The sequence below is a fragment of the Perognathus longimembris genome, chromosome 7 (assembly GCF_023159225.1).
Source record: "Perognathus longimembris pacificus isolate PPM17 chromosome 7, ASM2315922v1, whole genome shotgun sequence".
NCBI lineage: Eukaryota > Metazoa > Chordata > Mammalia > Rodentia > Heteromyidae > Perognathus > Perognathus longimembris.
In genome coordinates, this window is record NC_063167.1 from 4,566,045 (window position 1) to 4,587,606 (window position 21,562).

Consider the following 21,562-nt stretch of genomic DNA (forward strand, 5'->3'; position numbering starts at 1 on the left):
GGAGCATCAAGGCTAGGCAGGGACCCAGAGCAGCAAGGAGGAAAGGATCAGTCTCTTGTCCCCCAGTCCCAAATGACCTGAAAAGGCTGGACAGACAGCTGGCCGCTCCCCCACACGCCCCTGCCGTCTCTGGGCCTGCACCAGGGCAGGGAGAAGGGGCGGATGTGGTGCTGGTGGCTCCCGGAAGTGGAGTAGCTGTCAGGGCTCCTTTAGCCAAATTGTGCTTTCAGCCTCCTAGACAATCAGAGCCGGGAGCACCACCACCGCCATGTGAAGCATCCCCAGACATCGTAACTCAGCAAATCGGGGTGATTCTGAGAGGCGGAGGGCGGGGCGAGGGGCAGGTCTTGAAACGCGGCACCCTGGGCTGTGAGCTTGGCGGGGTACTTTTTGTCTTGCTTCGGTTTTTAAGCTCTGTCCTTGCTGGGCAGTCCATCCCGACGTGCGGTGGGTGAATCTTCTAGGCTCGGAGGCTTGGGGGAGGGGTGACATTGGAATGGGGCCTGTGGCCCTGGTAGAAAGCGGGGAGTCCTAGGCCCCGCTTCCTCACTGCGCGAAGCAGCCCTGAAGCTCACGGAGGAGCCGCCACCCAGGGAGCGCACTCCATCCCAGCCCCTTCAGCTTCTGTGTTCCTGGAAATGAGATTTCTGCAAATGTTGTCCTGCGGACCAATGGGAGGATGCAAGCCGAGCCCCGAGCTCGGGGAAATTGAATAGTCCGTGGGTGTCTGGATATGAGAAGTTAAATCTAATGAAAATTTCATCCAGTTGAACCAAGAAATCAGAAGCAGGCCCTTTATTCCTGTCAACAAGAATACAGTGAAAATTAAACCAACGCAGCTGCCATTTCCCATTGACCTTGTTGCCATGACGACAGCCCACTGGCGTCAACAACTTGTAGGGCTCCAAGGGGCTTCATGCGCTTCCGGCAGCAAGAGCCGGCGATGCCCGCGGCACCCACCTCCCTCTCCACCCTGTGGCCAGCTCCCAAGTGGGTCGCCCCATGTCTGCATTGTCTGGGAACATCTCGATTTGTATTATTCCTGGACACAGCCACCGCGCCCCTTTGCTGTGTCCGAGGGGCCCGACATGAGCCGTCGAAATGGCCGCCCTCCGTAGGGCCTTCCCCAGGTGGCCGAGACTGGGGTGGCAGAACCAGATAAGCCTGAGGGAAAGGCAAGCCCCCCCGCACCCACCCTGCACCCCAGCACCGGGGACACAGACACCGCTGCGTGTCCTTGGAACCTGCTGCCACTGTGCTCAGAAAAAAAAGAAAGGCCAAATGTCCACGCGGGTGGGCAGGGTGGCATGTGCCGTTCCCATGGCAACCCAACCTCCGGCCGGACCTGTCCTGTCATCCTTCCAGCAGTGACTGCCCCACAGAGCACAAAGCGTGGGGGGCTGGCTGTCGCCAGCTCTGGGGGCTGCGGGGCCGAGGGGGCTCTAATTCACCGAGCGGAGGCAGGAACTGGAACTGTGATTAGTTTTTGTAGGTACTGGAGTTTGAACGCAGGGCTTCGTGCTTCCCAGCTCAGGCGTTCTACCGCTGACGCTGTGGCCCCTGGCCCTTTGCAGTTAGCTTGTTTATCAGGCAGGGTCTCTTGCTTTCGCCCTGCCAGCCTCCTGCCCCCAAGACGCCGGGGTTACAGGAGTGCAATGGCACCTGACCTTGTGAATGCACCTTTCTAACAGGGTCCCGGGGGATGAAGCTGCAGAGACACCTGGGAGCCAGCCCGGGGCATCTGGTGTGCTGCTTTGTTTCTCTTGGTACCAGTCTCAGTATTTTCGTTGTTAGTGTTCAGAGGCGTGAGCTCCAGGCGCGGGACTGCCAGAGCCAACAGAGGAGGGCTGAGCTGTGAACGTGGCCCATGAGCTGTCCCCTCCCGTCCACTCCAGCCCTCATTACACACAGAGGACAAAGTGGTGATGAGGGGCCCTGCCCTCCTGATCCAGAAAAGCAGGGGGACTTCCAGGCGGGGGTGATAAATTGAGCTGGATTGTATTGGGGAGAAGATGGCGGCGTAGGAGAGTACCTAGAAAGCCCCTTATGGCACAGCTCCGTGTGTGCGCCTGAAATCTGGGCCTCACAAGTGCTCATTGGACGTGTTGGCTTGCTACCCAGTTCCAGCTTCCTGCTGGTTAACTGGAGCTAAGAGTCTAGCTGGGATTGCAGGCATGCGCCACCCGCCGCACCCGGGAATGAGCTGTTCACCTTTGACCACACGGGGGCGCCCTCGGGAGGCCCCTGCCAGGTGCTTGCCCTCGATGGGCGTAGCCTCTCCAAATGTTGAGGAATAACTCTCCACTTGTAAACCACCCCGACCCTGGGGGGTGGGGACAGCAGCGCAAACCAGACCGGGGCAGTGCTGCAGATGGGCGTCATGGGGTTGGGCTAAAGCACCAGAACCTGCCGCCTCACCGCTCTGGAGGCCCGACTTCAGGGTGGGCTCGGAAGGGCCTCCCTCCCTGGCCAGCAGAGCTCTGCTTGATGCCCGGGTGTCTCTGCCTCCCCTCCCTCCTCAGGGCACCGCGCCTGTCAGACAGAGGCCCTGTCATGTGACTTGTTTATTAATGTCCTCCTTAAAGGTCTGACTCCAAGGACAGTCACCCCGGGATAGGGAGCCGTCCCTGGCTCAGCCTCAGGGTCTCCGTGCCTTCCTGAGACCCGGGCATGGATGCCCTTGGTGGGCAGCTGCCCAGTGCTGGAGACGCCCACCTGTTCATCCAGCCCTCTCCCCCACACCTCCGCATCTCCGGATCCCTCTCTCCACACAGCTGGACTCCTCTTGGGGAAATTAGTCTTCAGAAGGTAGCATGAGCCACATGCTGCTGTGGTTGATTTCATTGCCATTATTCATCTTAGAGGAAGCCGACTGGCTGTGGGTCGTAATTAGGGTAAACATGTTGGACAGGCTCTGGAGTGGGCTGGTGGGTCGCCGTATCACGTGGCGCACACACGCACACGCGCGCACACACACACCCCACAGGTCCTCAGCACAGCCATGTCAAGGTCAGCCTGGCACGGGGGCAGCCACAAGAGGGCGCCCTTGTGGCATCCTGCTTCTCCGTGGTGGGTGGCCCATGCCGTCTTCCCAGATGATTCTGTCCTATCAACATCTGGGTAGACCAGCTTCTCCCACTCGGTGCCTGTCCTTCTTCTCGGGCACTTTCTTTGTCCCAACCCCCCAGGTGCACCGATGCTCGTCCGGCCGGGGCATCTCCGGGGACATGAATGGAGGCGGCCCGCTGTCTGGGATTTGGCTCCCACTAGGCCCCAGCACTCAGGCGGCCCACCTGGCCTAGAACCAGACACGGTGAGCGGAGAAGACAGAGGTGACTCCTCTTCCTGGGAGTCCCTGAGCCTTCCCGTGGTGCCTCACAGGCCGTGTCTGATCCTAGCACTTGATCGAGCACACTTGCGTGAGTTCCCTTTTGCTGCTTTGATAAAGAAAGAGACTGCGAGGCCAGAGCCGGGGCGGCCGGCATGCGCATTTATTAACCTTCCTTTCCTAATGCGATTTTCCCCCTTTAGAAATCTCCTTTCCCGCTGATTCATTACACGTGGGGAAGCCGAGCATGACATGTTAAAAGCTGTCTTGATGGGTTTTGATATTCAGTACTAACAGCTCACCACCTGGGGGGGGGTTCTCTCCCTCCCCTCAGAGGGGGGAAAGGCAATCTGCATATTGGATGTGCCAAGACAGTAGGTAATTTGCATTAAGCATCCAGAAATTCTCTGCCTGCAATCTGTCGCCCTTCACTGGGTTTTCGTTTTATAACCTTCAAAGCCTAAGGAAGGGAGAAAGAGCCACAAGATGGAGCCACTGCACTCGGGCAGGGGCTGGAGGAAAAACAGACCCATGCCACAGAGGTCAGGGCAGAGGTGGATGGTCAGATGTGCCAGAAGGTTCTTCCTGCCCACCAGACCCCAGATGAAGCCCCTGACTGCGGTCTGAAGCGTTGGTGGAAGCCAGCAGCGGGGCTCCTGGGGACAGCACTGCCCTCCAGACAGCCAAGTGACACCCACGCCTGCAGTCCTCGCTACTCAGGAGCCCGAGACCTGAGGATGCGGTTCAGAGTCAGCCCCGGCAGAAAAGTCCGCAAGACTCTGATCTCCAATGAACCACCAAAAAAAGCAGGAGTGGGGGGTATGGCCCAAGTGGTAGAGCGCCAGCCCCAGCTGGGTTCAGGGGCAGGACAGAGCTGGGTGCTCCCATCCTGGAGGCCTGTAGTTACAGACCTCCCCCCAGTCCCACACAGGGGTCTGCAACGTTCCAGACCAGTGATGCACAGTTTCTAGATTGGGGTCTCTGGGTCACAGCAGGGCTGGGATGGACCATTGAGACAGGCCCCCGCAGCGCCATCCAGCCCTGCCCTTCATCCCCGCCTGCGGTGTGGCTGACTTCTCTCCTCATCTGCACTTTCCCCTCTGGAAAGTGAGTCAGGAAAGGCCCTGGGTCAGGGAGAGCCCTGGGCATGGGACCCGGCCAGGGAGCGCAGACCCCTGGTGCTTTGCCGCGTCTTCTCTGTGGACTGCTAGGTAGCAGACACTTTGAGACAAGGGCCCTGTGAAGATGGTGGGACTTCCCTTCCAGTCAAGAGGCTCAGGGTGGATAAACTCAGATGGGTCTGACCGCAGCACCCCCGGACCGCTGGAGAAATGGAGGTGATGCTCACTGGCACCTGAAGGGGGACCCACAGTGCCACCCAACCGGCGCCTGAAGGGGGAGCCACAGTGCCACCCAAGCTGGAGGTGGTGATCACCGGAGCCTGAAGGGGGAGCCACAGTGCCACCCAAGCTGGCTGTGATGCTCACCGGAGCCTGAAGGGGGAGCCACAGTGCCACCCAAGCTGGCTGTGATGCTCACCGGAGCCTGAAGGGGGAGCCACAGTGCCACCCAAGCTGGCTGTGATGCTCACCGGAGCCTGAAGGGGGAGCTACAGTGCCACTGTCCCACAAAGAACAGGGCAGGCGCAGGAACACCTGGCCAAGCAGTCCGCACCAGCCAGAAGGAGAGGGTCCGGGACAGAATGCCCACCCAAGCACGCGGCACGCCAGGCCCCACGGGAGCTCTGGGTGTGGCTGTGACGTGGGCCAGACGGCGCCTTCTTCCCTGGGCTGAGCGCGCTGGGGACCTCTCGGCACGAAGCTCCCTTCCCCAAGCCCCACCTGTGACTTCGGGGCAGGGCCGGCGGCGCGGGCCTCCTGCCTGGTGTCCTGACCGTCACCCCTGTGGCCGGGACCGCCAGTGGCAAGCCGGCCTCCGTGGCTCACGCCTTTCATCTTAGCTACTCCAGAGGCCGATATCCGATGACCACGGTTTGAAGCCAGCCCGGGCAGGGAAGTCCGTGAGACCCTTATCCCCAATCAGCCAGCCCAACACGGAAGGACTGTGTGGAAAATGAACCATGCAACGTGTGGGTGGGGCTGGGGGGGGGAACATGGAGAGAGCGAGGGAAGGGGTGAAGGAGGGACACTGTCCAAAGAGAAATGCACTCTTCGCCTGGTTCGTGCAATTGTCACACCTTATAACAACAATTTAATACAACTTAATATAATAGCAATTCGAGTGTGGCTCAAGTGGTAAAGCCCCAGCCTTGAGCAAAAAATGCTGAAGGACAGTGCCAAGCTCTGAGTTCAAGCCTCAGTACCTGCAACCATGGTTTTTTGTTGTTGTTTGTTTGTTTGTTTTAAGTCAGGGGTCTTGGACTTGGGGGAAACAAAACCATAACTCTGCAGATCACTCACGATGAAGAAAGGGCAGGGCAGGGGAGGGGAGGGGAAGGGAGGGGGGGCAGGGGCCTCCACCTCCTCCTCACCCTTAGCCGTTTCCCTGGAGTCCGCCAGCAGAGGGGGCTCAGCACCGTGAGGGCCTCAGGCCACCCATGTGCCCCATCCAGTCCCTCCCCTGAGCCCATGACCTCTGAACTCTGACTCCCCCCTCCCACCCCCTTGCCTCTCTTTCCACAGTCCATGGCATCAAGTGGACCTGTAGCAACGGGAACAGCAGCTCGGGCTTCTCGGTGGAGCAGTTGGTCCAGCAGATCCTCGACAGCCACCAGACCAAGCCCCAGCCTCGGACGCACAACTGCCTGTGCACGGGCAGCCTGGGTGAGCCGGGGCCTGGGGGGCAGGCAGCGCCGCGGTACGGGGGCACGGGGGTTCTGCCGTGACGGCCACCAAGCACCCTGGACGTCCAGGCCGGCCCTCCACCCGGGTCCTGCCCCATGAGGCCCACTCTGTAGCCCACTTTGGGCGAGAGAGAGCAACCTCCAGAGAGGCGGCCGGCATCCTGGGGCGTGGAGAGGATGGGGCTTGGGGCCTCTGTCCACCCGGCACCCACTCCTCGGTAGAGGGGTCCTAGGGTGTTTCTGGAACCTCTGCCTGAGGGGTTGGGACCGCTCAAGTGAACCCTGTTTTTTTTTTTTTTTTTTTGGCCAGTCCTGGGCCTTGGACTCAGGGCCTAAGCACTGTCCCTGGCTTCTTCCCGCTCAAGGCTAGCACTCTGCCACTTGAGCCACAGCGCCGCTTCTGGCCGTTTCCTGTATATGTGGTGCTGGGGAATCGAACCTAGGGCCTCGGGTATACCGAGGCAGGCACTCTTGCCACTAGGCTATATCCCCAGCCCCATGAACCCTGTTTTTAACCTCCACCTCCTCCGTGCATGGAAGGCCTCCCGCACACTCCATCTAAATGCACCTGCTTTTCCAATGGTGGCATCTGCTCTTTGAACTGCACCTCTCCGCCCCCAGCCCCACCCCCACCCCGGCTGCCTTACTTTGATGTTCCCACCCGAGGGCCCGGCCACTGCTCCGCCGGGTCTTACACACTGAGGACACTTGGCCGTGTGGCCACAACAGAATCAGGAAGAGTTCACGCATTTATCAAAAGCCAGGTGACACCTAGTGAAGGGAATGGAAATAATGACAGTGAATCCCAGAGGCCAGGGAAGAGGAGCTGCAATGTGGGCCAGAAATGCTCCGTTTCTGGAATATTCTCTTCCCAGCCTCTGGCCTCCGGGGCTCGGGATATCGGAGGATTTTCGCCCCCTCAGTGAGCTGAGGCAGGTCCAGGCTTAGATGGTAGAGAGGGTAGACTTGAATCCCTTTCTGCCTCTGATCAGGATCTGGAACATTCTTTGTTCCTTGGGGTCTGAGAGCCGAGGTAGAGAAAGCATATTCCCATCATCTCCCCCATCAACCGCTGGCTCCCAATCTCCGCAGGCCAGGGGCTCCTGGAGTCACTGCACAAGCAGCCAGAAGCAGGTGCAGCAAGCTGGGTGGGGGCGGGGACCCAGTCACGTGATCACCGCAAGCCCAGACCCATGGGCCCAGTCCCTCCAGCCAGTAAGCACTTCCCAGGGGGGCCTGGGGGGTGGAGGCCCGGACGGTGGAGGCTCTTTCCCTGGGAGGCCTCCCCCTCCTCGCCCCACTTCAACATGCCAGATGACATTATTGGAAAATCATGTCAAAGCCAGCACCAGGGCTCACGCCGGTCACCCTAGCTACTCAGGAGGCGGAGTTCTGAGGATCACCATTCAAAGCCAGCCCAGACAGAAAAGTCCAAGAGACTCTTATTTCCAATTCACCACCACCCCCCCCCCAAAAAAAAACTGCCGGATGTAGAGCTGTGGCTCAAAAGGTAGAGCGGTAGCCTTGAGCACAAAAGCTTAGGGACAGTACCTGGGCCCTGAGCTCAAGCCCCAGGACCAGCACATACACACAAAAGGAAGAGTGCCGAGGCCCCTGGCCCCGGGGGTGGGGTCTGTGGTCTGCTTGGGGACAGGGCTGACCGGAGTCCCAGCTCTGACCCTGTCTGTCTGTGTGTGTGTATGTGTGCGTTTGTATGTGTGTGTGCGTGTGGCCGTGGGTGTGTGCGTGCTGTGCACTGATCTCTGCAGGAGCGGGCAGCAGCGTGCACCACAAGTGTAACAGCGCCAAGCACCGCATCATCTCGCCGAAGGTGGAGCCCCGGAGCGGGGGCTACGGGGGCCCCGCGGAGGTGCAGCACAACGACGTGTCGGAGGGCAAGCACGAGCCGGGCCACGGCAAGAGCGCCAGCCGGGAGAAGCGGAATGGCAAGGTGGCCAAGCCCGCGCTGCTGCACCAGAGCAGCACCGAGGTGTCGTCCACCAACCAGGTGGAGGTCCCCGACACCACCCAGAGCTCCCCGGTGTCCATCAGCAGCGGCCTCAACAGCGACCCCGACATGGTGGACAGCCCCGTGGTCACGGGCGTGTCCAGCATGGCGGTGGCCTCCGTGATGGGAGGCTTGTCCCAGAGCGCCACGGTGTTCATGTCCGAGGTCACCAGCGAGGCCGTGTACACCATGTCCCCCACGGCCGGCCCCAACCACCACCTCCTCTCGCCGGACGCTTCTCAGGGCCTCGTCCTCGCCGTGAGCTCCGACGGCCACAAGTTTGCCTTTCCTACCGCGGGCAGCTCGGAGGGCCTGTCCATGCTGCCCAGCAACGTGTCCGAAGAGCTGGTCCTCTCCACCACCCTCGACGGTGGCCGGAAGATTCCAGAGACCACCATGAACTTTGACCCTGACTGCTTCCTCAATAACCCCAAGCAGGGCCAGACGTACGGGGGCGGGGGCCTGAAGGTGGAGATGGTGAGCGCCAACATCCGCCACTCGCCGCCCGCCGAGCGGGGCTTCGGCTTCACCGGCGTCCTCGCCAAGGAGATCAAGACCGAGGACACGTCCTTCGAGCAGCAGATGGCCAAGGAGGCCTACTCGTCCTCGGCGGCGGCCGCGGGCTCCGGCTCCCTCACGCTGAGCGCCGGCTCCAGCCTCCTGCCGTCGGGGGGCGGCCTGAGCCCCAGCACCACCCTGGAGCAGATGGACTTCAGCGCCATCGACTCCAACAAGGACTACGCGGCCGGCTTCAGCCAGCCTGGCCACAGCCCCCACATCCACCAGACCCCGTCCCCCAGCTTCTTCCTGCAGGACGCCAGCAAGCCCCTCCCCCTCGAGCAGAACGCCCACGGCGGCCTGAGCGACTCGGGGGGTGCCTTCGTGATGCCCACGGTGAAGACCGAGGCCTCCTCGCAGACCAGCTCCTGCAGCGGCCACGTGGAGCCCCGGCTGGGCGCGGCCTCCTCGCTGCACCTCATGCAGTTCCAGGCCAATTTCCAAGCCATGGCGGACGGGGAGGTCACCATGGAAACCTCGCAGGCCGCCGAGGGGGGCGAGGTGCTGCTCAAGTCCGGGGAGCTGCAGGCCTGTGGCTCGGAGCACTACCTGCAGCCCGAGAGCAACGGGGTGATCCGCACCGCGGGCGGGGTCCCCATCCTCCAAAGCAACGTGGTCCAGGGGCTCTACCCGGTGGCCCAGCCCAGCCTGGGCCACGCCTCCAACATGGAGCTCAGCCTGGACCACTTCGACATCTCCTTCAGCAACCAGTTCTCCGACCTGATCAACGACTTCATCTCGGTGGAGGGGGGCGGCAGCACCATCTACGGGCACCAGCTGGCGTCGGGGGGCAGCGCGGCGCTCTCGCAGTCGGAAGACGGGGCGCGCGCCCCCTTCACCCAGGCCGAGATGTGTGTCCCTTGCTGCAGCCCCCAGCAGGGCAGCCTGCAGCTGAGCAGCGCGGAGGGCGGGGCCGGCACCATGGCCTACATGCACGTGGCCGAAGTGGTCTCAGCCGCCTCCGCCCAGGGCACCCTGGGGATCCTCCAGCAGAGCGGACGGCTGTTCATGGTGACTGACTATTCCCCAGAGTGGTCCTACCCCGAGGTAAGCCTGCCCTCGGCCTGCCTCCACTTGGGGATCGCGTGTGCAGGCCCCCGCCCTTGGGCGGAAGCCCTGGGGACGACGCTGCCCCCCCCCCACTCCCGCCCCACCACAGTGGTCCCCACTCCTGGCTGTAGCAAGGCGCTTGGAGCCAGGGCCGTCCTTGGCTCTGCCTGGGCCCTGTGGCGCGGTGCCCCGGGACTTTGCTTTGCCTTTCTTTTCTGTTCGATTTTATTTTCCTTCTTTCTATTTGTTTGTTTTTGTTTTTGCGTTTGGAGGGCTTTTTATTTTTTATTTCTTGGCTTATTTTCTGGTGTTCATTTGTTTGGAGAAAGGAGTCTTGGAGCTGCCATAAAAGCAATCCGCAATCGCTCTGTTGGGCCAATGTTGGGCCCTCCCCCCTCCACTCCTGGCTGCAGTGAGCACACTGAACAAACAAAGCCGTCCCCCGAAATCAGAGGGGAGGAGACTCTGGGGATCCCCTGCAAAGAAAGGCAGGTCACATGACCCCGCTTCCAATCTGACCCCACAACACACGCCCGGAGCCCGCTGGCCTCCCCGGCACGGCCTGTGGGAGCCAAGGCCCCAAAGACTGGAAGAGAAGGGAGGTGTCTAGACAGACCCTGCTGCCCGGACGCCATGGCTCCGTGCAGAGCGTGGGTAAAAATGGAGAGGCAGGTGCCACGCGTGGACGCTCAGGAGTGTGAGGCTGGGGCTGGATGGGCTGGGTTCGAATCCTGGAACGAAGTATCCACCATAGCTGCTTAGAGCTAGAGTGGCCATCCTCCACTGGGTTGGTGTGAAGGGGGGACCAGCAAGGACTAACCTAGCACAGGGCCTGCATCCTCCACCCTCCCCTCCATCCAGTCCCCGTCCCTTGGGAAGACCCCAGGAAAGACCTCCTAGGCTTCCCCCCAGAGGGGCTCAACACCCACCCTGCTCCTGTCTGTCGGCACACGAGGCTCAGAAGTGTTGTCAGTGCCCCCCACAGTTCCCGAGGCCCTGGGCAACTGGTCCCCAGCAGGCTTGGGGCAGCAACTGGCAGGGCTTCGGAGGAAGTGCAGAGGTTCCCTCTGACCTTACTCTTGGACATCTGACTCTCTGGGCCTCAGTTTCTCCAGGGGTGCATAGCTGAGAGGGAGTGGGCTTGGGGTACCCTAAGTCTTAGGATCCGAGAAAGTGGAACCCCCAGAACGCATAGACGCTCACTGCAGGCCACATCTTGCAGGAGCTGGGCGGTGGGGGCCTGGGACTATAATAAGCACAGGTCCTGTTTGACGCTGTTGGCAGCGCTTGACCACTTTGAGCCTTTGGGGCTCAGATGAGGGGGGCATCAGTCGGCCTTTCCCAGCTCGACAGTCCCTGAAAATTCATCTCAGAGACAGTCAGTTCAGTGGCTCGCCACCAGAGGGCGGCACGGCCACAGCAAACCGCAGCAGCGGCGCCGCTCCGGCCGGGCTTCCCAGAAGCCCTTGGGGTTTCCAGAGGCTCTGGAACAAAAGCAGCTCAGCCATGTTGAGCTGGGAGGGGGGCGGTGGCGGGGACGACACATGTGCAGGACCCCCCCCCACCCCCCTCCCCTCGGCCTCCAAGGCCCCCGCAGCGCTGGCCACCACCCTCCTCCTCGCCCGCCTCGGGTTCTGCAGCAGCAATGCCTCTTCTCCTGACGCAGTGCGCCCTGGGCCTCCCCCGCCCCCCCCCCCCCACCCACACACCCGCCCTTCACCTGGCCTCCTCCAAGACCAGCAGGAGGCTGAGTCCTGCGGCAGCCTGGGCCCGCCGAGTGCAGAGCGGGCTCTGCGGCCAGGCAGGTGGCGGGGGCCTCACTTCCTAGACTGCAATACGGGGCCGGGGGGCCGGGGGGGGGAGCACCGGTCACTCAGAACCCCAGTGGTTTCCCAGACACTCGCAGGCCATTCTGCTGGCTCTTTTTCTGAGTGTCATCCCCGCCCCCCAACACACACACACACACACACACACACACACACACGCACGCATGAGGACTCCCAGGTCCCCAGCATGTGCCCTGACCCTCCAAGGGCACAGAGACCTCGGATGCATCTGCTGCTCCTTCCCTGCCCCCTCCCCTCCCCGCACCTCCTTCCTGCGTCACCTCCCACCCCGGCTCCCATCCCGTCACCACACCAACGGGCAGAGTGCAATTACAGCCCTCAGGCGGGTGCCCACGTCACCCTCCACTCAGCTCAGCCAGGAGAGTGGTTGCCATGGGAACGGTCGTCTGAACTGATGGGTGCTGAGACTTCCCGCAGTGGTTTCCATGGAGAAGGTCCTGATGTTCTCCAGCAATTTCCGCAGTTCTTTGTCTCCCCCTCCCCCTCCACACACAGTGCAGCCCCAGCATCAGCTGTTGATTGGGGTCATTATTCTTTGTTCCCTCACATGGTGATTGTCTTTCAGTGGCCTTTTGCAGTCTCTCTCCCACAGCCCTAGGGTCCAGAAAGGATAGTGTCCCAAGCATGGCTCTGGATTTTCTGGAGAGCTCAGCCAAGCACCCCCTCCCAGCCCCCAAGGCTCCCTGAGCACACATATGCCAGAACCAAAGGCCCAGAGGGTGGGTGGGGGGAGGGAGGCCAATGCCACCCGGAGGGACAGGGCCACTCGCCTGGGGACACGGTCCTGAGCCCTGGCTCGCTGCCCCCACTCCTTGGTTGCCCCAAAGTGACTTCTCTCTGAAGCCATCCTAGCCCAGATGGCTCTCTGGGAGCGCTGGGATACACCTAGGAGGACGAGCCTTTTCCTACTCAGCCGTGGGGTGTCCCTTCACCCCCCCTCATGGAGGGGTGTCCCTTCACCCCTTTCCTGGAAATGCAGGTGCTCCTGGTACCAGAGGCCATCTTCCCCAGCCACGACCCCGTTCTGCGAGCCCTGGGTGGCCTCTGGAAGAATGAGCAGGGACCTCGGGGAAGTGGGGAAGGACGAGGGACTGACCACAGAAGAGGGTCTTGGCTGGCCTGGGGGCCCAGCAGGAGAGCTGGGCCTGGCCCCCGGCCGCGGGACCCTTGGGTCTGGAGGGGAGACGCCGGCCTTCCTGGCCTGGCCACCAGATGGCGCTCTCCACCCTGCCCAGCGCTGCTCTCCGCCCCCCTGCAGGGAAAGGTGTTTACTTGTTTGGGGGTGGGGTGGAGGCGCCTCTGGGGTGGGTCCACCTGAGGTCAGCCAGGAGAGCCAGAGGCCAGCACCTCGCCCTCTGCATCCTGGGAAGAGGCTCCCTGTCGGAGCGACCGGCCCCTCTTCCTGGCTCAGCTGTCAGTAAGTAGGGGACCTACAATGCCCGGCCTGCCTGGGGCTCTGGTGAGAGGAGGTGCTATTCATCACCCGCAGGAACAAAGGCCTTGAAACAGGACAGCCAGACTCTGGGGCTGAAGGCTGCTCGCCCAGCTTTGCAGGGCCCCCCCCGGGCTGCCCCACGAGGAGGCCAGGGAGAACCCAGCTTTTGGGATGCTCTGCCACCCTGGGGACTTGGGGGTCTGGGGCCAGGATCCTTCTCCCAGCCCGGCTGCAGGGTCTGGTCCCTGCATGTGCAGGTCCGGGGAGGACTCTGCACAGCACCTCACACAGGCAGGGTCCCAAGGCTCAGTCCCTTCCCCAAGCCACACCTCGGATACCCAGGACAGCCTCTGAGGCCCTCCAACTGGGAGCCCTTCACCCCATCTTTCTACAATCTTGACCCCTGTTTCTTGGGCCCCTCCCCTGGCCATATCCCACAATGCCTCGGGGCCCCCCTGGGGTGACCCTAAGATGCCCAGACCTTAGAATTTCTACCTCTTTCCACAAGGACATGACAGAAAGTCCTTTCTGTCCTGGCTGCTTCCTTTCTGGGATTCTGGCTGGCCGGTTTTTTTCAGGTGCTCTCCCCACCCCCACCCTCCCCGCCTGGTTACTGTCTGGGACTTTTAAGTTGTGCTGGGCTATTTGGGGGCCACTCCCAAGGTTAGGGGAACCCAGCAGTGGTCCTGGAAGAGATGTTTGCACCATTCAGGCCTGGCTGGGCGGTTAGGGTGTGGCCCAGGATTCTGCATCTTTCCCCAGCCACCCCCTCCTGAGCAAGCGTCTGTGGGGGGACCTTCCCTGGGCTGCACCCTGGGCCTGGCGGCTCCACCTCTGTCCCTCTCTGCCCCCTCCAGGGAGGAGTGAAGGTCCTCATCACAGGCCCGTGGCAGGAAGCCAGCAATAACTACAGCTGCCTGTTCGACCAGATCTCAGTGCCTGCATCCTTGATCCAGCCCGGGGTGCTGCGCTGCTATTGCCCAGGTGAGAAGGGGCCGGCCCCACCCTCAACCGCGAGCAGGAGGTGGGGGACGGGACGGGCTGAGGCCCGGGCTCAGCAGGCCTCGAGCTAGTTCAGTCACAACTATGTCATTCATCATCTGGGGTCATGGACGCCATGTTGGGTAGGACACACAAGGCAGGCTCAGCCGGGGACACCCAGGGACACAGAACCAGGCAGAGGGTGTGGCCTCCGGGGGCGGGGGGGGAGGGGGGGGAGGAGAGGAGGAGGAGGAGATGGGGAGCTCCCCCAAGGAGTGCCCCAAGGGTCCTGGCTGGCTTTTCTAGGACAACATTGAGGCTTGAACTCAAACCTTGGTGCTCTCATGTGGTTTTTTGGCTCTTGTTTCTTCACTCAAAGCCAGCACTCTACCAGTTGAGCCAGAACCCCCGCTTCTGACTTTTCTTTCTGGTAAATTGGGGATAAGAGTCTCATGGACTTTCCTATCCAGGCTGGCTTTGAACCTCGATCCTCACATCTCATCCTCTTGAATAGCTAGGCATGAGCCACCAGTGCCCAGCTTTGACTGGGATCTCTTTCAAAAACCTAACTTAGGGACCCCCACTCAGGACCACCGTCGGAGGAAGCTGAGGGCGCTGGGGGCGGAGGCCGTACCTCTCTCCCCCAGGCCTTCCTCCTGCCTGGCTTGGGTGCCTGTCTAGTCTTGGCCTTGGCCTCTGGCCGTCTCTGCCCCCCAGTGGCCTCTGGGAGGGCAGGGCTGGCGTCTTTTCCTGGTCACCATTGTGTGACATTGTCTGGCATGTCAAGAGGGTCCTGGCTGGGGAGGGGGGTCTGGGAAGGAATCGCCGAGTCTCTGGGAGTCTGCAGGCAGCTTTAAAAAAACAAGCTTTCTGCTCCCGGGCTAGAACAGCAGGGACCCCATGGCCTAACCGGTCTCCCACCCTGGGCAGCCCTGGGCAGCGGGGGTGGCCATGCAAACGGCCTGGGCAGTGATCAGGAGAAGCAGACCACAGTGAGGAGGTAGGAGTTGCGAAGGGAAGAGGGGCCGGCTTCACGTCATCTGACGCCCCAGAGCTGGTTAACAGGAGAGGGGCAGGAGGGAGGAAGAGAAATCGAGGCTCCAGACCATGAGCAGAACAGGCCTCCCGCTTCCATGTGGGCTTCTCCAGCGTGTGCTGGGCCTGTGTGCTGTGCCCGCCCCGGGTCTTCCTGTGCGGCTCTGCCCCGGCCTGAAAGCCAGAGCCCACGCCCTGCCGTGCGCACACCTCGCCTCCGCCTGGCTCCCCAGCCCGGCCTCTTCCCGCACCAGCAACAAGGCCCACCAGGCTCCCGGGCTCCAGGAGGTCCTGCTGGGCCTGGACAGCAGCCAGCCGGGTGGGAGCTGGGCCGGCCACCACGGCACGACCAAAGGACAGCGTGCTATTAAACTGTCTGCTTATCGCCTGTTGCTGGAAGGGGACTCGCCGGGCTATGAATAGACGCCACTTCCTGTGCCTGCCTCTGGCTGGCTGCAGACGGGGGCCTTGAGTCAGTTACCTGCCCAAGGGCAGGCAGGCCTCTGGGTGCCCTGTCCACCCAGAAGGCTGGGGCGGCAGTCGACCACTCTGGGGGGACCCTAGACATCCAGATCCCCACCTTGGTGGCTTTAGCTTGAAGGTTGGCCTCCCTGACCCCTGAGGTTCCACTTTTCCATGACCCCCCGCCTTCCAGATGCAGGAGAGAGTGAACTGAGAGAAGGCTCGGGAACATCTGGCTCCTGCAGGAGGCCTGCGAGCTGCTTCCCTGGGGGAGGGGGAGGAGCGGGAAGCAGGGCTGTGGGGTTCTCAGGAGGCCATTGGCTGGCCTCACCACACTTCTGGGTCCCCAAAGTTGGCAAAGCAGGGCCTCTGCCAGGCCCCCCCCCCAGACATCCTCCTAGCATGAGCTCCATGTTCCTGGGGTACACAGCCCCTTGTGTGCCGTGAACCCCCAAGGGAGCATGGCTTCATTCATTCGAGACCAGCGGTTTAGACCCCAGGCTGGAGCTCCGGGAGTTGCGCATGTCAGGGCTGGCCACTGGCCCCCTCCCTGGAGAAGGGCAGGGAGAGGTGTAGTGCCTGGCAGCCACGGACGGGAAGACAGCGTTCAGAGCATCTTCCCCTCGCAGTGGCTTGCCCCAAGCAAAACGCAGGGATTTGACAGCCGGCACAGAGGCGGCTTCAGACACGCGGTGGCCGGCCCCGGCTCAGGGCCGGCCGGGCAGGTGAGGCTTGGGACAGTGTGACGCATGGCACCCAGCAGGCTGTCCAGTTTCCCAGGCTCTGTGTCCGCCACGATGGCTGCAAAGTGAAGGCGAGAGAGAATGGCCCCGGGTGGAGGGTGCAGATTCCAAACGGTGGCTGGGAGGCCTTGCTGTTATCCTGCCCGCCCTTAGTCCATGCCTGGGCCAAGTAAGTAGTCAGTGCTAATCAGAAAAGAGAGCTCTTAAGCACCTATTACTCCATTCATTCATTTCCTCACCTCGCCAACTATTTTCTTAGTGTTTTCTGCCCACCGCATATTGGCAAGTGCCTTGAATGAGGCAACGAGTAAGACCCGGCTCCTAACTGGATTTCTGAACCCCAAGAGTTCCCAAATGCAGAAGGGTGGGGCGGTGCGAAGCAACGCCGGTCCTTCAAGTTGATTACTGCCCGCTGGACGCTTTGTCCTCGTGCTGGCACTTCAATGAGCACTTAAAGGCAGAGCCAGACTCGGCTCAGCAAGAGGAAGGGCTCAGAGGCTTGAGCGAGCAAGCCAGGCTAGGAATGACGCAGGAAGAAAGGGCACACGTGGCCTCTGCCCACCAGCCTGGCCACCTGACCCACCCAGCTGGGCAAAATGGGCTCCGCTGAAGAAGAGCCTTCTGCCCAGGCAGCTCCTGCACCACCGCAGGTGGGAGGAGACACATGCACAGAGCGTCTGTCTCCTGCTGGACCCCTGGCTGCTCCAGGGCCCACAGAGCGTCTGCCAAGGCAAGCGGGAAAGGAAGCAGGAGAAGATGGAGAAACCTCTGGGGGAAGATGGCTGGCTGGCAAGCCCCCACCCGGCTTCCTGGGACAGCCCTGCAGGCCAACAATAAAAGACACCCAAAAGGTGTTAAAGCAGCTCACTCAACAAAGAACGGCCAAACAGAACACACAGCACTGATCTTGACAACAAGACTTGAAGAGCTAGCCTGACTCAGTCCCAGAACACCAGGGGCTAACAGTATAGACCATTGTTTAACAGTAGAATAAGGGAGGGGAGTTTCCTTCAGATAGATGCTGAGGTATAACCCCAAGGGGGCTGATGAATGGTGGGTTGGGGCTGCCAATCATAAGGAAGATGGGAGAGAAAGCCTCCAATCCAAGCAGAGGACAAAGGAAACACGAAGGCCCTGAGACAGGAAGAGGTTTGGTACCTTGGAGGAATTCAAAGGCAGCCAACTGCTGGATGCTTAGTGGAATGGGAAGCTTTGGACGTGGTAAGGTTGGAGGGGATGGTAAAGGCCACAACAGATCAGGCCCACCTGCTAAGTGATGGGAAGGAGTCTGGCTTAATTTTATTCACAATGAGAAGCCATTCGTTTTAATCAAAAGAATGACCCATTCTAAATTGTGATTTTTTTACAAAGATGATTTTGGGGAGAATGGACTGTGGGGAGGAAGAACAGAAGCAAGAAATCTATAGGAAGAGGATAAAGGTGTAACCTTTAATGATGTAAGGAAGATGGCCACCTTGGCAACATACTGGTTTCCTATAGAGTCGTTCCAAGATGGCTCCCAGTCTCATCCCGGCAGGAATGGAACCAGGTGTCACATGAGTCCAGGCAAGGAATGGCCACGGCTTGGGCAATGACAATCAGAGGAGACAGAGAGCAGATGGAGTCAGGACTCTGATGGATTGAACAGCAGAAGGGATGGCGCTAGACAGCGCTAGTCAAAGAAGCCCCGGGGGTGGGGCTGCTACCCAGGACACACACGACACTGCACTGCATCCTGGGAAGGCAGGAATTCTAGGAGTATCTGGGATTGTGCTGGTGAGCTTGTAGTGGGGCGTCGGCTGTTGGGGAGCCTGCACTGGGCCGGGACACCTGGCTTCCCAGGGGGCCAGCTGAGATGCAGCGATGGCGGGGGCCGTGGGGAGTATACTGCCAGCCCTTCCTTCCTGTGGGCAGACCGGGCACACCTCCAGGGGAGGTGAGTGACCGCCAGCCTGGCTCTCTGCCGGGGGGACACCAGCAGAGCCGCAGGAGGCTCTGAACTCTGTGTGTGTGTGTGTGTGTGTGTGTGTGTGTGTGTTATCTCTTCCCAGAGAGGCACCACAGGAGGCCCTGTCACCAGAGCCATGGAATGTGGGAATTCAGGCTGCTGCCAGGTTGGGATGTACAGGAGAAAACACATGGGTCATGGGCTGGGAATATGGCCTAGTGGCAAGAGTGCTTGCCTCGTGTTCAATTCCCCAGCACCACATATATAGAAAATGGCCAGAAGTGGCGCTCAAGTGGCAGAGTGCTAGCCTTGAGCAAAAAGAAGCCAGGGACAGTGCTCAGGCCCTGAGTCCAAGGTCCAGGACTGGCAAACACACACACACACACACACACACACACACACAATGCACGCACACGCACAAAAAAAACCAAAGGTGTGGGTCCCCAGGGCCTGTGCTGGGGACAACACAAACTAACTACTGGCTGACTACATCCCACCTGACTGGACAGAGGCCATGGGCCACTGAGGGAGATTTCCCACCAACAGTGAGACAGAGCTGCAGAGGTCTCAGAGGGAGGCCAGCGCCCTGCCCTGTCCCCAGGAGCAGCTGACTTGGATGGCTTCCTCATGCTCGTAAACATCTGAAAGCCCAGAGCCCAAACAGTAATGTGATCCCCGTGTGTCCTCCCTGGAAATCCGGCCCGGGAGGCCCTGGGCGCGGGTATCTGGGCTTTGGCAAAGTAGCATCGAGAACACATAATCTGGTGCCTCCCAGTCGATGAGGGCTGGTGGCATGGGGCAGGGTGGTCTTCTCACCTGTGGTAGTTCATGGGACCTCTTTTGGGGGCCACAGGCCAACCCCAAGATCTTAACAGAGGCAGGGGAGTGGCAGCCGCCAACCCCAGAGCTAAAGCAGGTCTCACTGCCTGCTGGCTTTCCTCTGTTGGGACTAGAGCAATGAATGAGATCCAAAAGGGTCTCACGTCTAAAATACCACCTGGCCATTCGAGGGAGGGGCCAACTTCATGGTGCCACCCCAGCCCAGTGCCCACCGGGCACACGGCCTCCCAAGACAGCACAGTAAGTGAGTCAGAACAGGTTTGCAAGAAAGAGTAAAACAGAAACACCAGAAACTCAAAACAAAAAGCCCCTGGATCCCACCAGGCTGGGTGGGGTGGGGCAAGAGTGGTCAGATGGGGTGTGTGTGTGTGGGGGGGGTCTTGTTCCTTCCCTCCTTCAGCCTGTCTAGATCTGATCCTGCCCTCGCAGAGGGAGATCAGCAGGTTCAAGCTGAGTCTGGGGGCCAGAGAAGTTGCTAGAAGTATTACACGTGGGCCTTGAGGAATGAGCGGGCCAGGCTGGGGTTAAGGAGAGCTGGGGGCTGTTGGTCATCACTCACCCCTCATCTGATTTCTCTCTTTTTTCCCTTTCAGCCCATGACACGGGTCTGGTGACCCTACAAGTTGCCTTCAACAACCAGATCATCTCCAACTCGGTGGTGTTTGAGTACAAAGCTCGGGCTCTGCCCACACTCCCTTCCTCCCAGCACGACTGGCTGTCCTTGGACGGTAAGGACCACATCCGCTCCCCTGGCTGGGCATGGAGGGACAGGGACACCCGGCACACACGTTTATGAACTGAAAAGAAGCTCTGAGGGAGGGTGGGAGGGGGCGTTAGCGTCCGCTGGGGGAGGGCCAGCGCGGTCAGGCTGTGCGCAGGGACGTGGTGGTCCGTCTGGCCAACGGTCAGACTCCAATGACCAAGGTCTGACCACCCTCTGTCGCAGCCTTTCCCTGGGACAGAGTGCAGCATTTGGGCCTGGCTAGCACTGTCACCCACCGAGGTATTGGGGGATTCGATAAACCCTATCTACAAAGACACTTCCTCTGTGGACCAACTCCACACTGCTCGATGTCGCACTGTCAGGCACCTGTTGTGCCCGTGGGGGCATCTGCACATTTCCCCCAGGGGGCAAGGACTCCTGAAGCATCAGCACACTCCAGGGGTCTGGGAGATGGCAGTCGTCGTGGGTGAGCCTGGGAGCTCCTGGGGCCTGGCTTCCTTCGGATTCAGAGGCTTGGCTAGCCAGCCTGTGTCCAGGGCCTCCATAGCCTGATTGTCTCCCATCAAGCGCCGGGCCCTCTGCAGCCTCTGAGACAAAGCCAGGCTCATGACTGTGGCTGACAGCACTGCAAAGGGGGGGCGGGGAGGAGGGAGGGAGGAGCTCTGGCAGCTGAGCTCTGAGGTGGGGGTCTCAGCCGCATCTGCACTGAAAAGCAGGCAAAGACGGGCTGTGTGGCCCCTAGGGTCAGGGCTGTGCTCCTCCAGCTGGGCGCTTCTCAGGATGCCCCAGAGCTGGTGAGACCTGGGGTTGGGGGCCGGGGCTCAGCCCGGCCTTTGCTTAGGGCACACAGCGGGAGGACGGCTGGCGGGGACTGTGCCCGCAGTCCGGGGGTAGGGGGACAGTGGGGGCGGCCGCGGGACACACCTCGCTGGAGGCTGCAGAGGCTCTTGGGAGTCTGGCTGAGCTGGGCCTGGCCCTGGGCAAGGTCAGTTCCGAGTGCCCTTCCCCCAGCCACAGCGGCCCTGCTGTTGAACGTCCCCCAGACAGCTTTCCAGAGCCCCACCGTATCCCCATCGCTGCCACCACAGTGGCAACTGGGTGCCTGGCACCCGCCTGGCCGGGGCACCCGCAGGAGCTCTTCCAGGGGTGGTGTGGGGTCAGCGGGCTCCGCACCCTGGCAGCGCCACCCTGGCAGTGTCCCCGGTCCGGGCTGGGGCGGGCCAGCGCCGGGACGATGACCCGCGGGATGTAACGGAGAAGGGCAGGGCGACCACGGGCTCCTGTTCAGGAAATCCGGTTTCGGTGTTGGGGAACCACGAGGAAGGGCGCAGGGCGCCCCACGGGGCCCGGTCGGCCCTGAGGGACCCAGTCCGGCTCCGCGGGGTGGGCCGGGGCCCGCCTCGGGATGGGGCCGCTGCCTAGCGCAGAGGAGCCGTGAATGAGGTGCACCCCGAGAGCCAGCGGCGGGGGCGCCCGCCCGAGTCCGTCCCCGTCGGGGCTGGGGGACCCCGGGCGTTCCTTTCCCCGGCCAGGTGCCCCCGGGGGCACGGGGCTTCCCCGGGCTGCAGGTTCGCCCGCACCAAGGCTCGAGATTCGCCCTCCACCGACCATTTCGCCAGCTCTGCCCTCGCCCGGCGGCCCCGGGGGGGGGGGGGGGGGCGGGGCGGGGCGGCGCCTCCGCAGCGCCGGGGGCAGAAATCCGTCGGACGCCCGGGCGACAGCGGCGGGGGGGCGGAGGGCGGGGAGCGGGGATCCCCGGGCGACAGCGGCGGCGGGCGGGGGTCCCCGCGCCCTGACCCG

The 21,562-nt window shown here is 61.5% G+C and overlaps 1 protein-coding gene across 3 annotated transcripts in view; it reads left to right on the forward strand.

Moving 5' to 3' along the window:
• LOC125354523 (calmodulin-binding transcription activator 1) overlaps positions 1-21,562 on the forward strand; it is a 639,297-nt gene that overhangs the window by 556,390 nt on the left and 61,345 nt on the right. For all 3 annotated transcript variants that reach the window (XM_048350159.1, XM_048350161.1, XM_048350160.1), the window contains 4 exons: positions 5,971-6,111; positions 7,901-9,744; positions 13,887-14,013; positions 19,632-19,766. In XM_048350159.1, the coding sequence (XP_048206116.1) occupies positions 5,971-6,111; positions 7,901-9,744; positions 13,887-14,013; positions 19,632-19,766 (2,247 nt within the window). The remainder of the gene's footprint in view (positions 1-5,970; positions 6,112-7,900; positions 9,745-13,886; positions 14,014-19,631; positions 19,767-21,562) is intronic.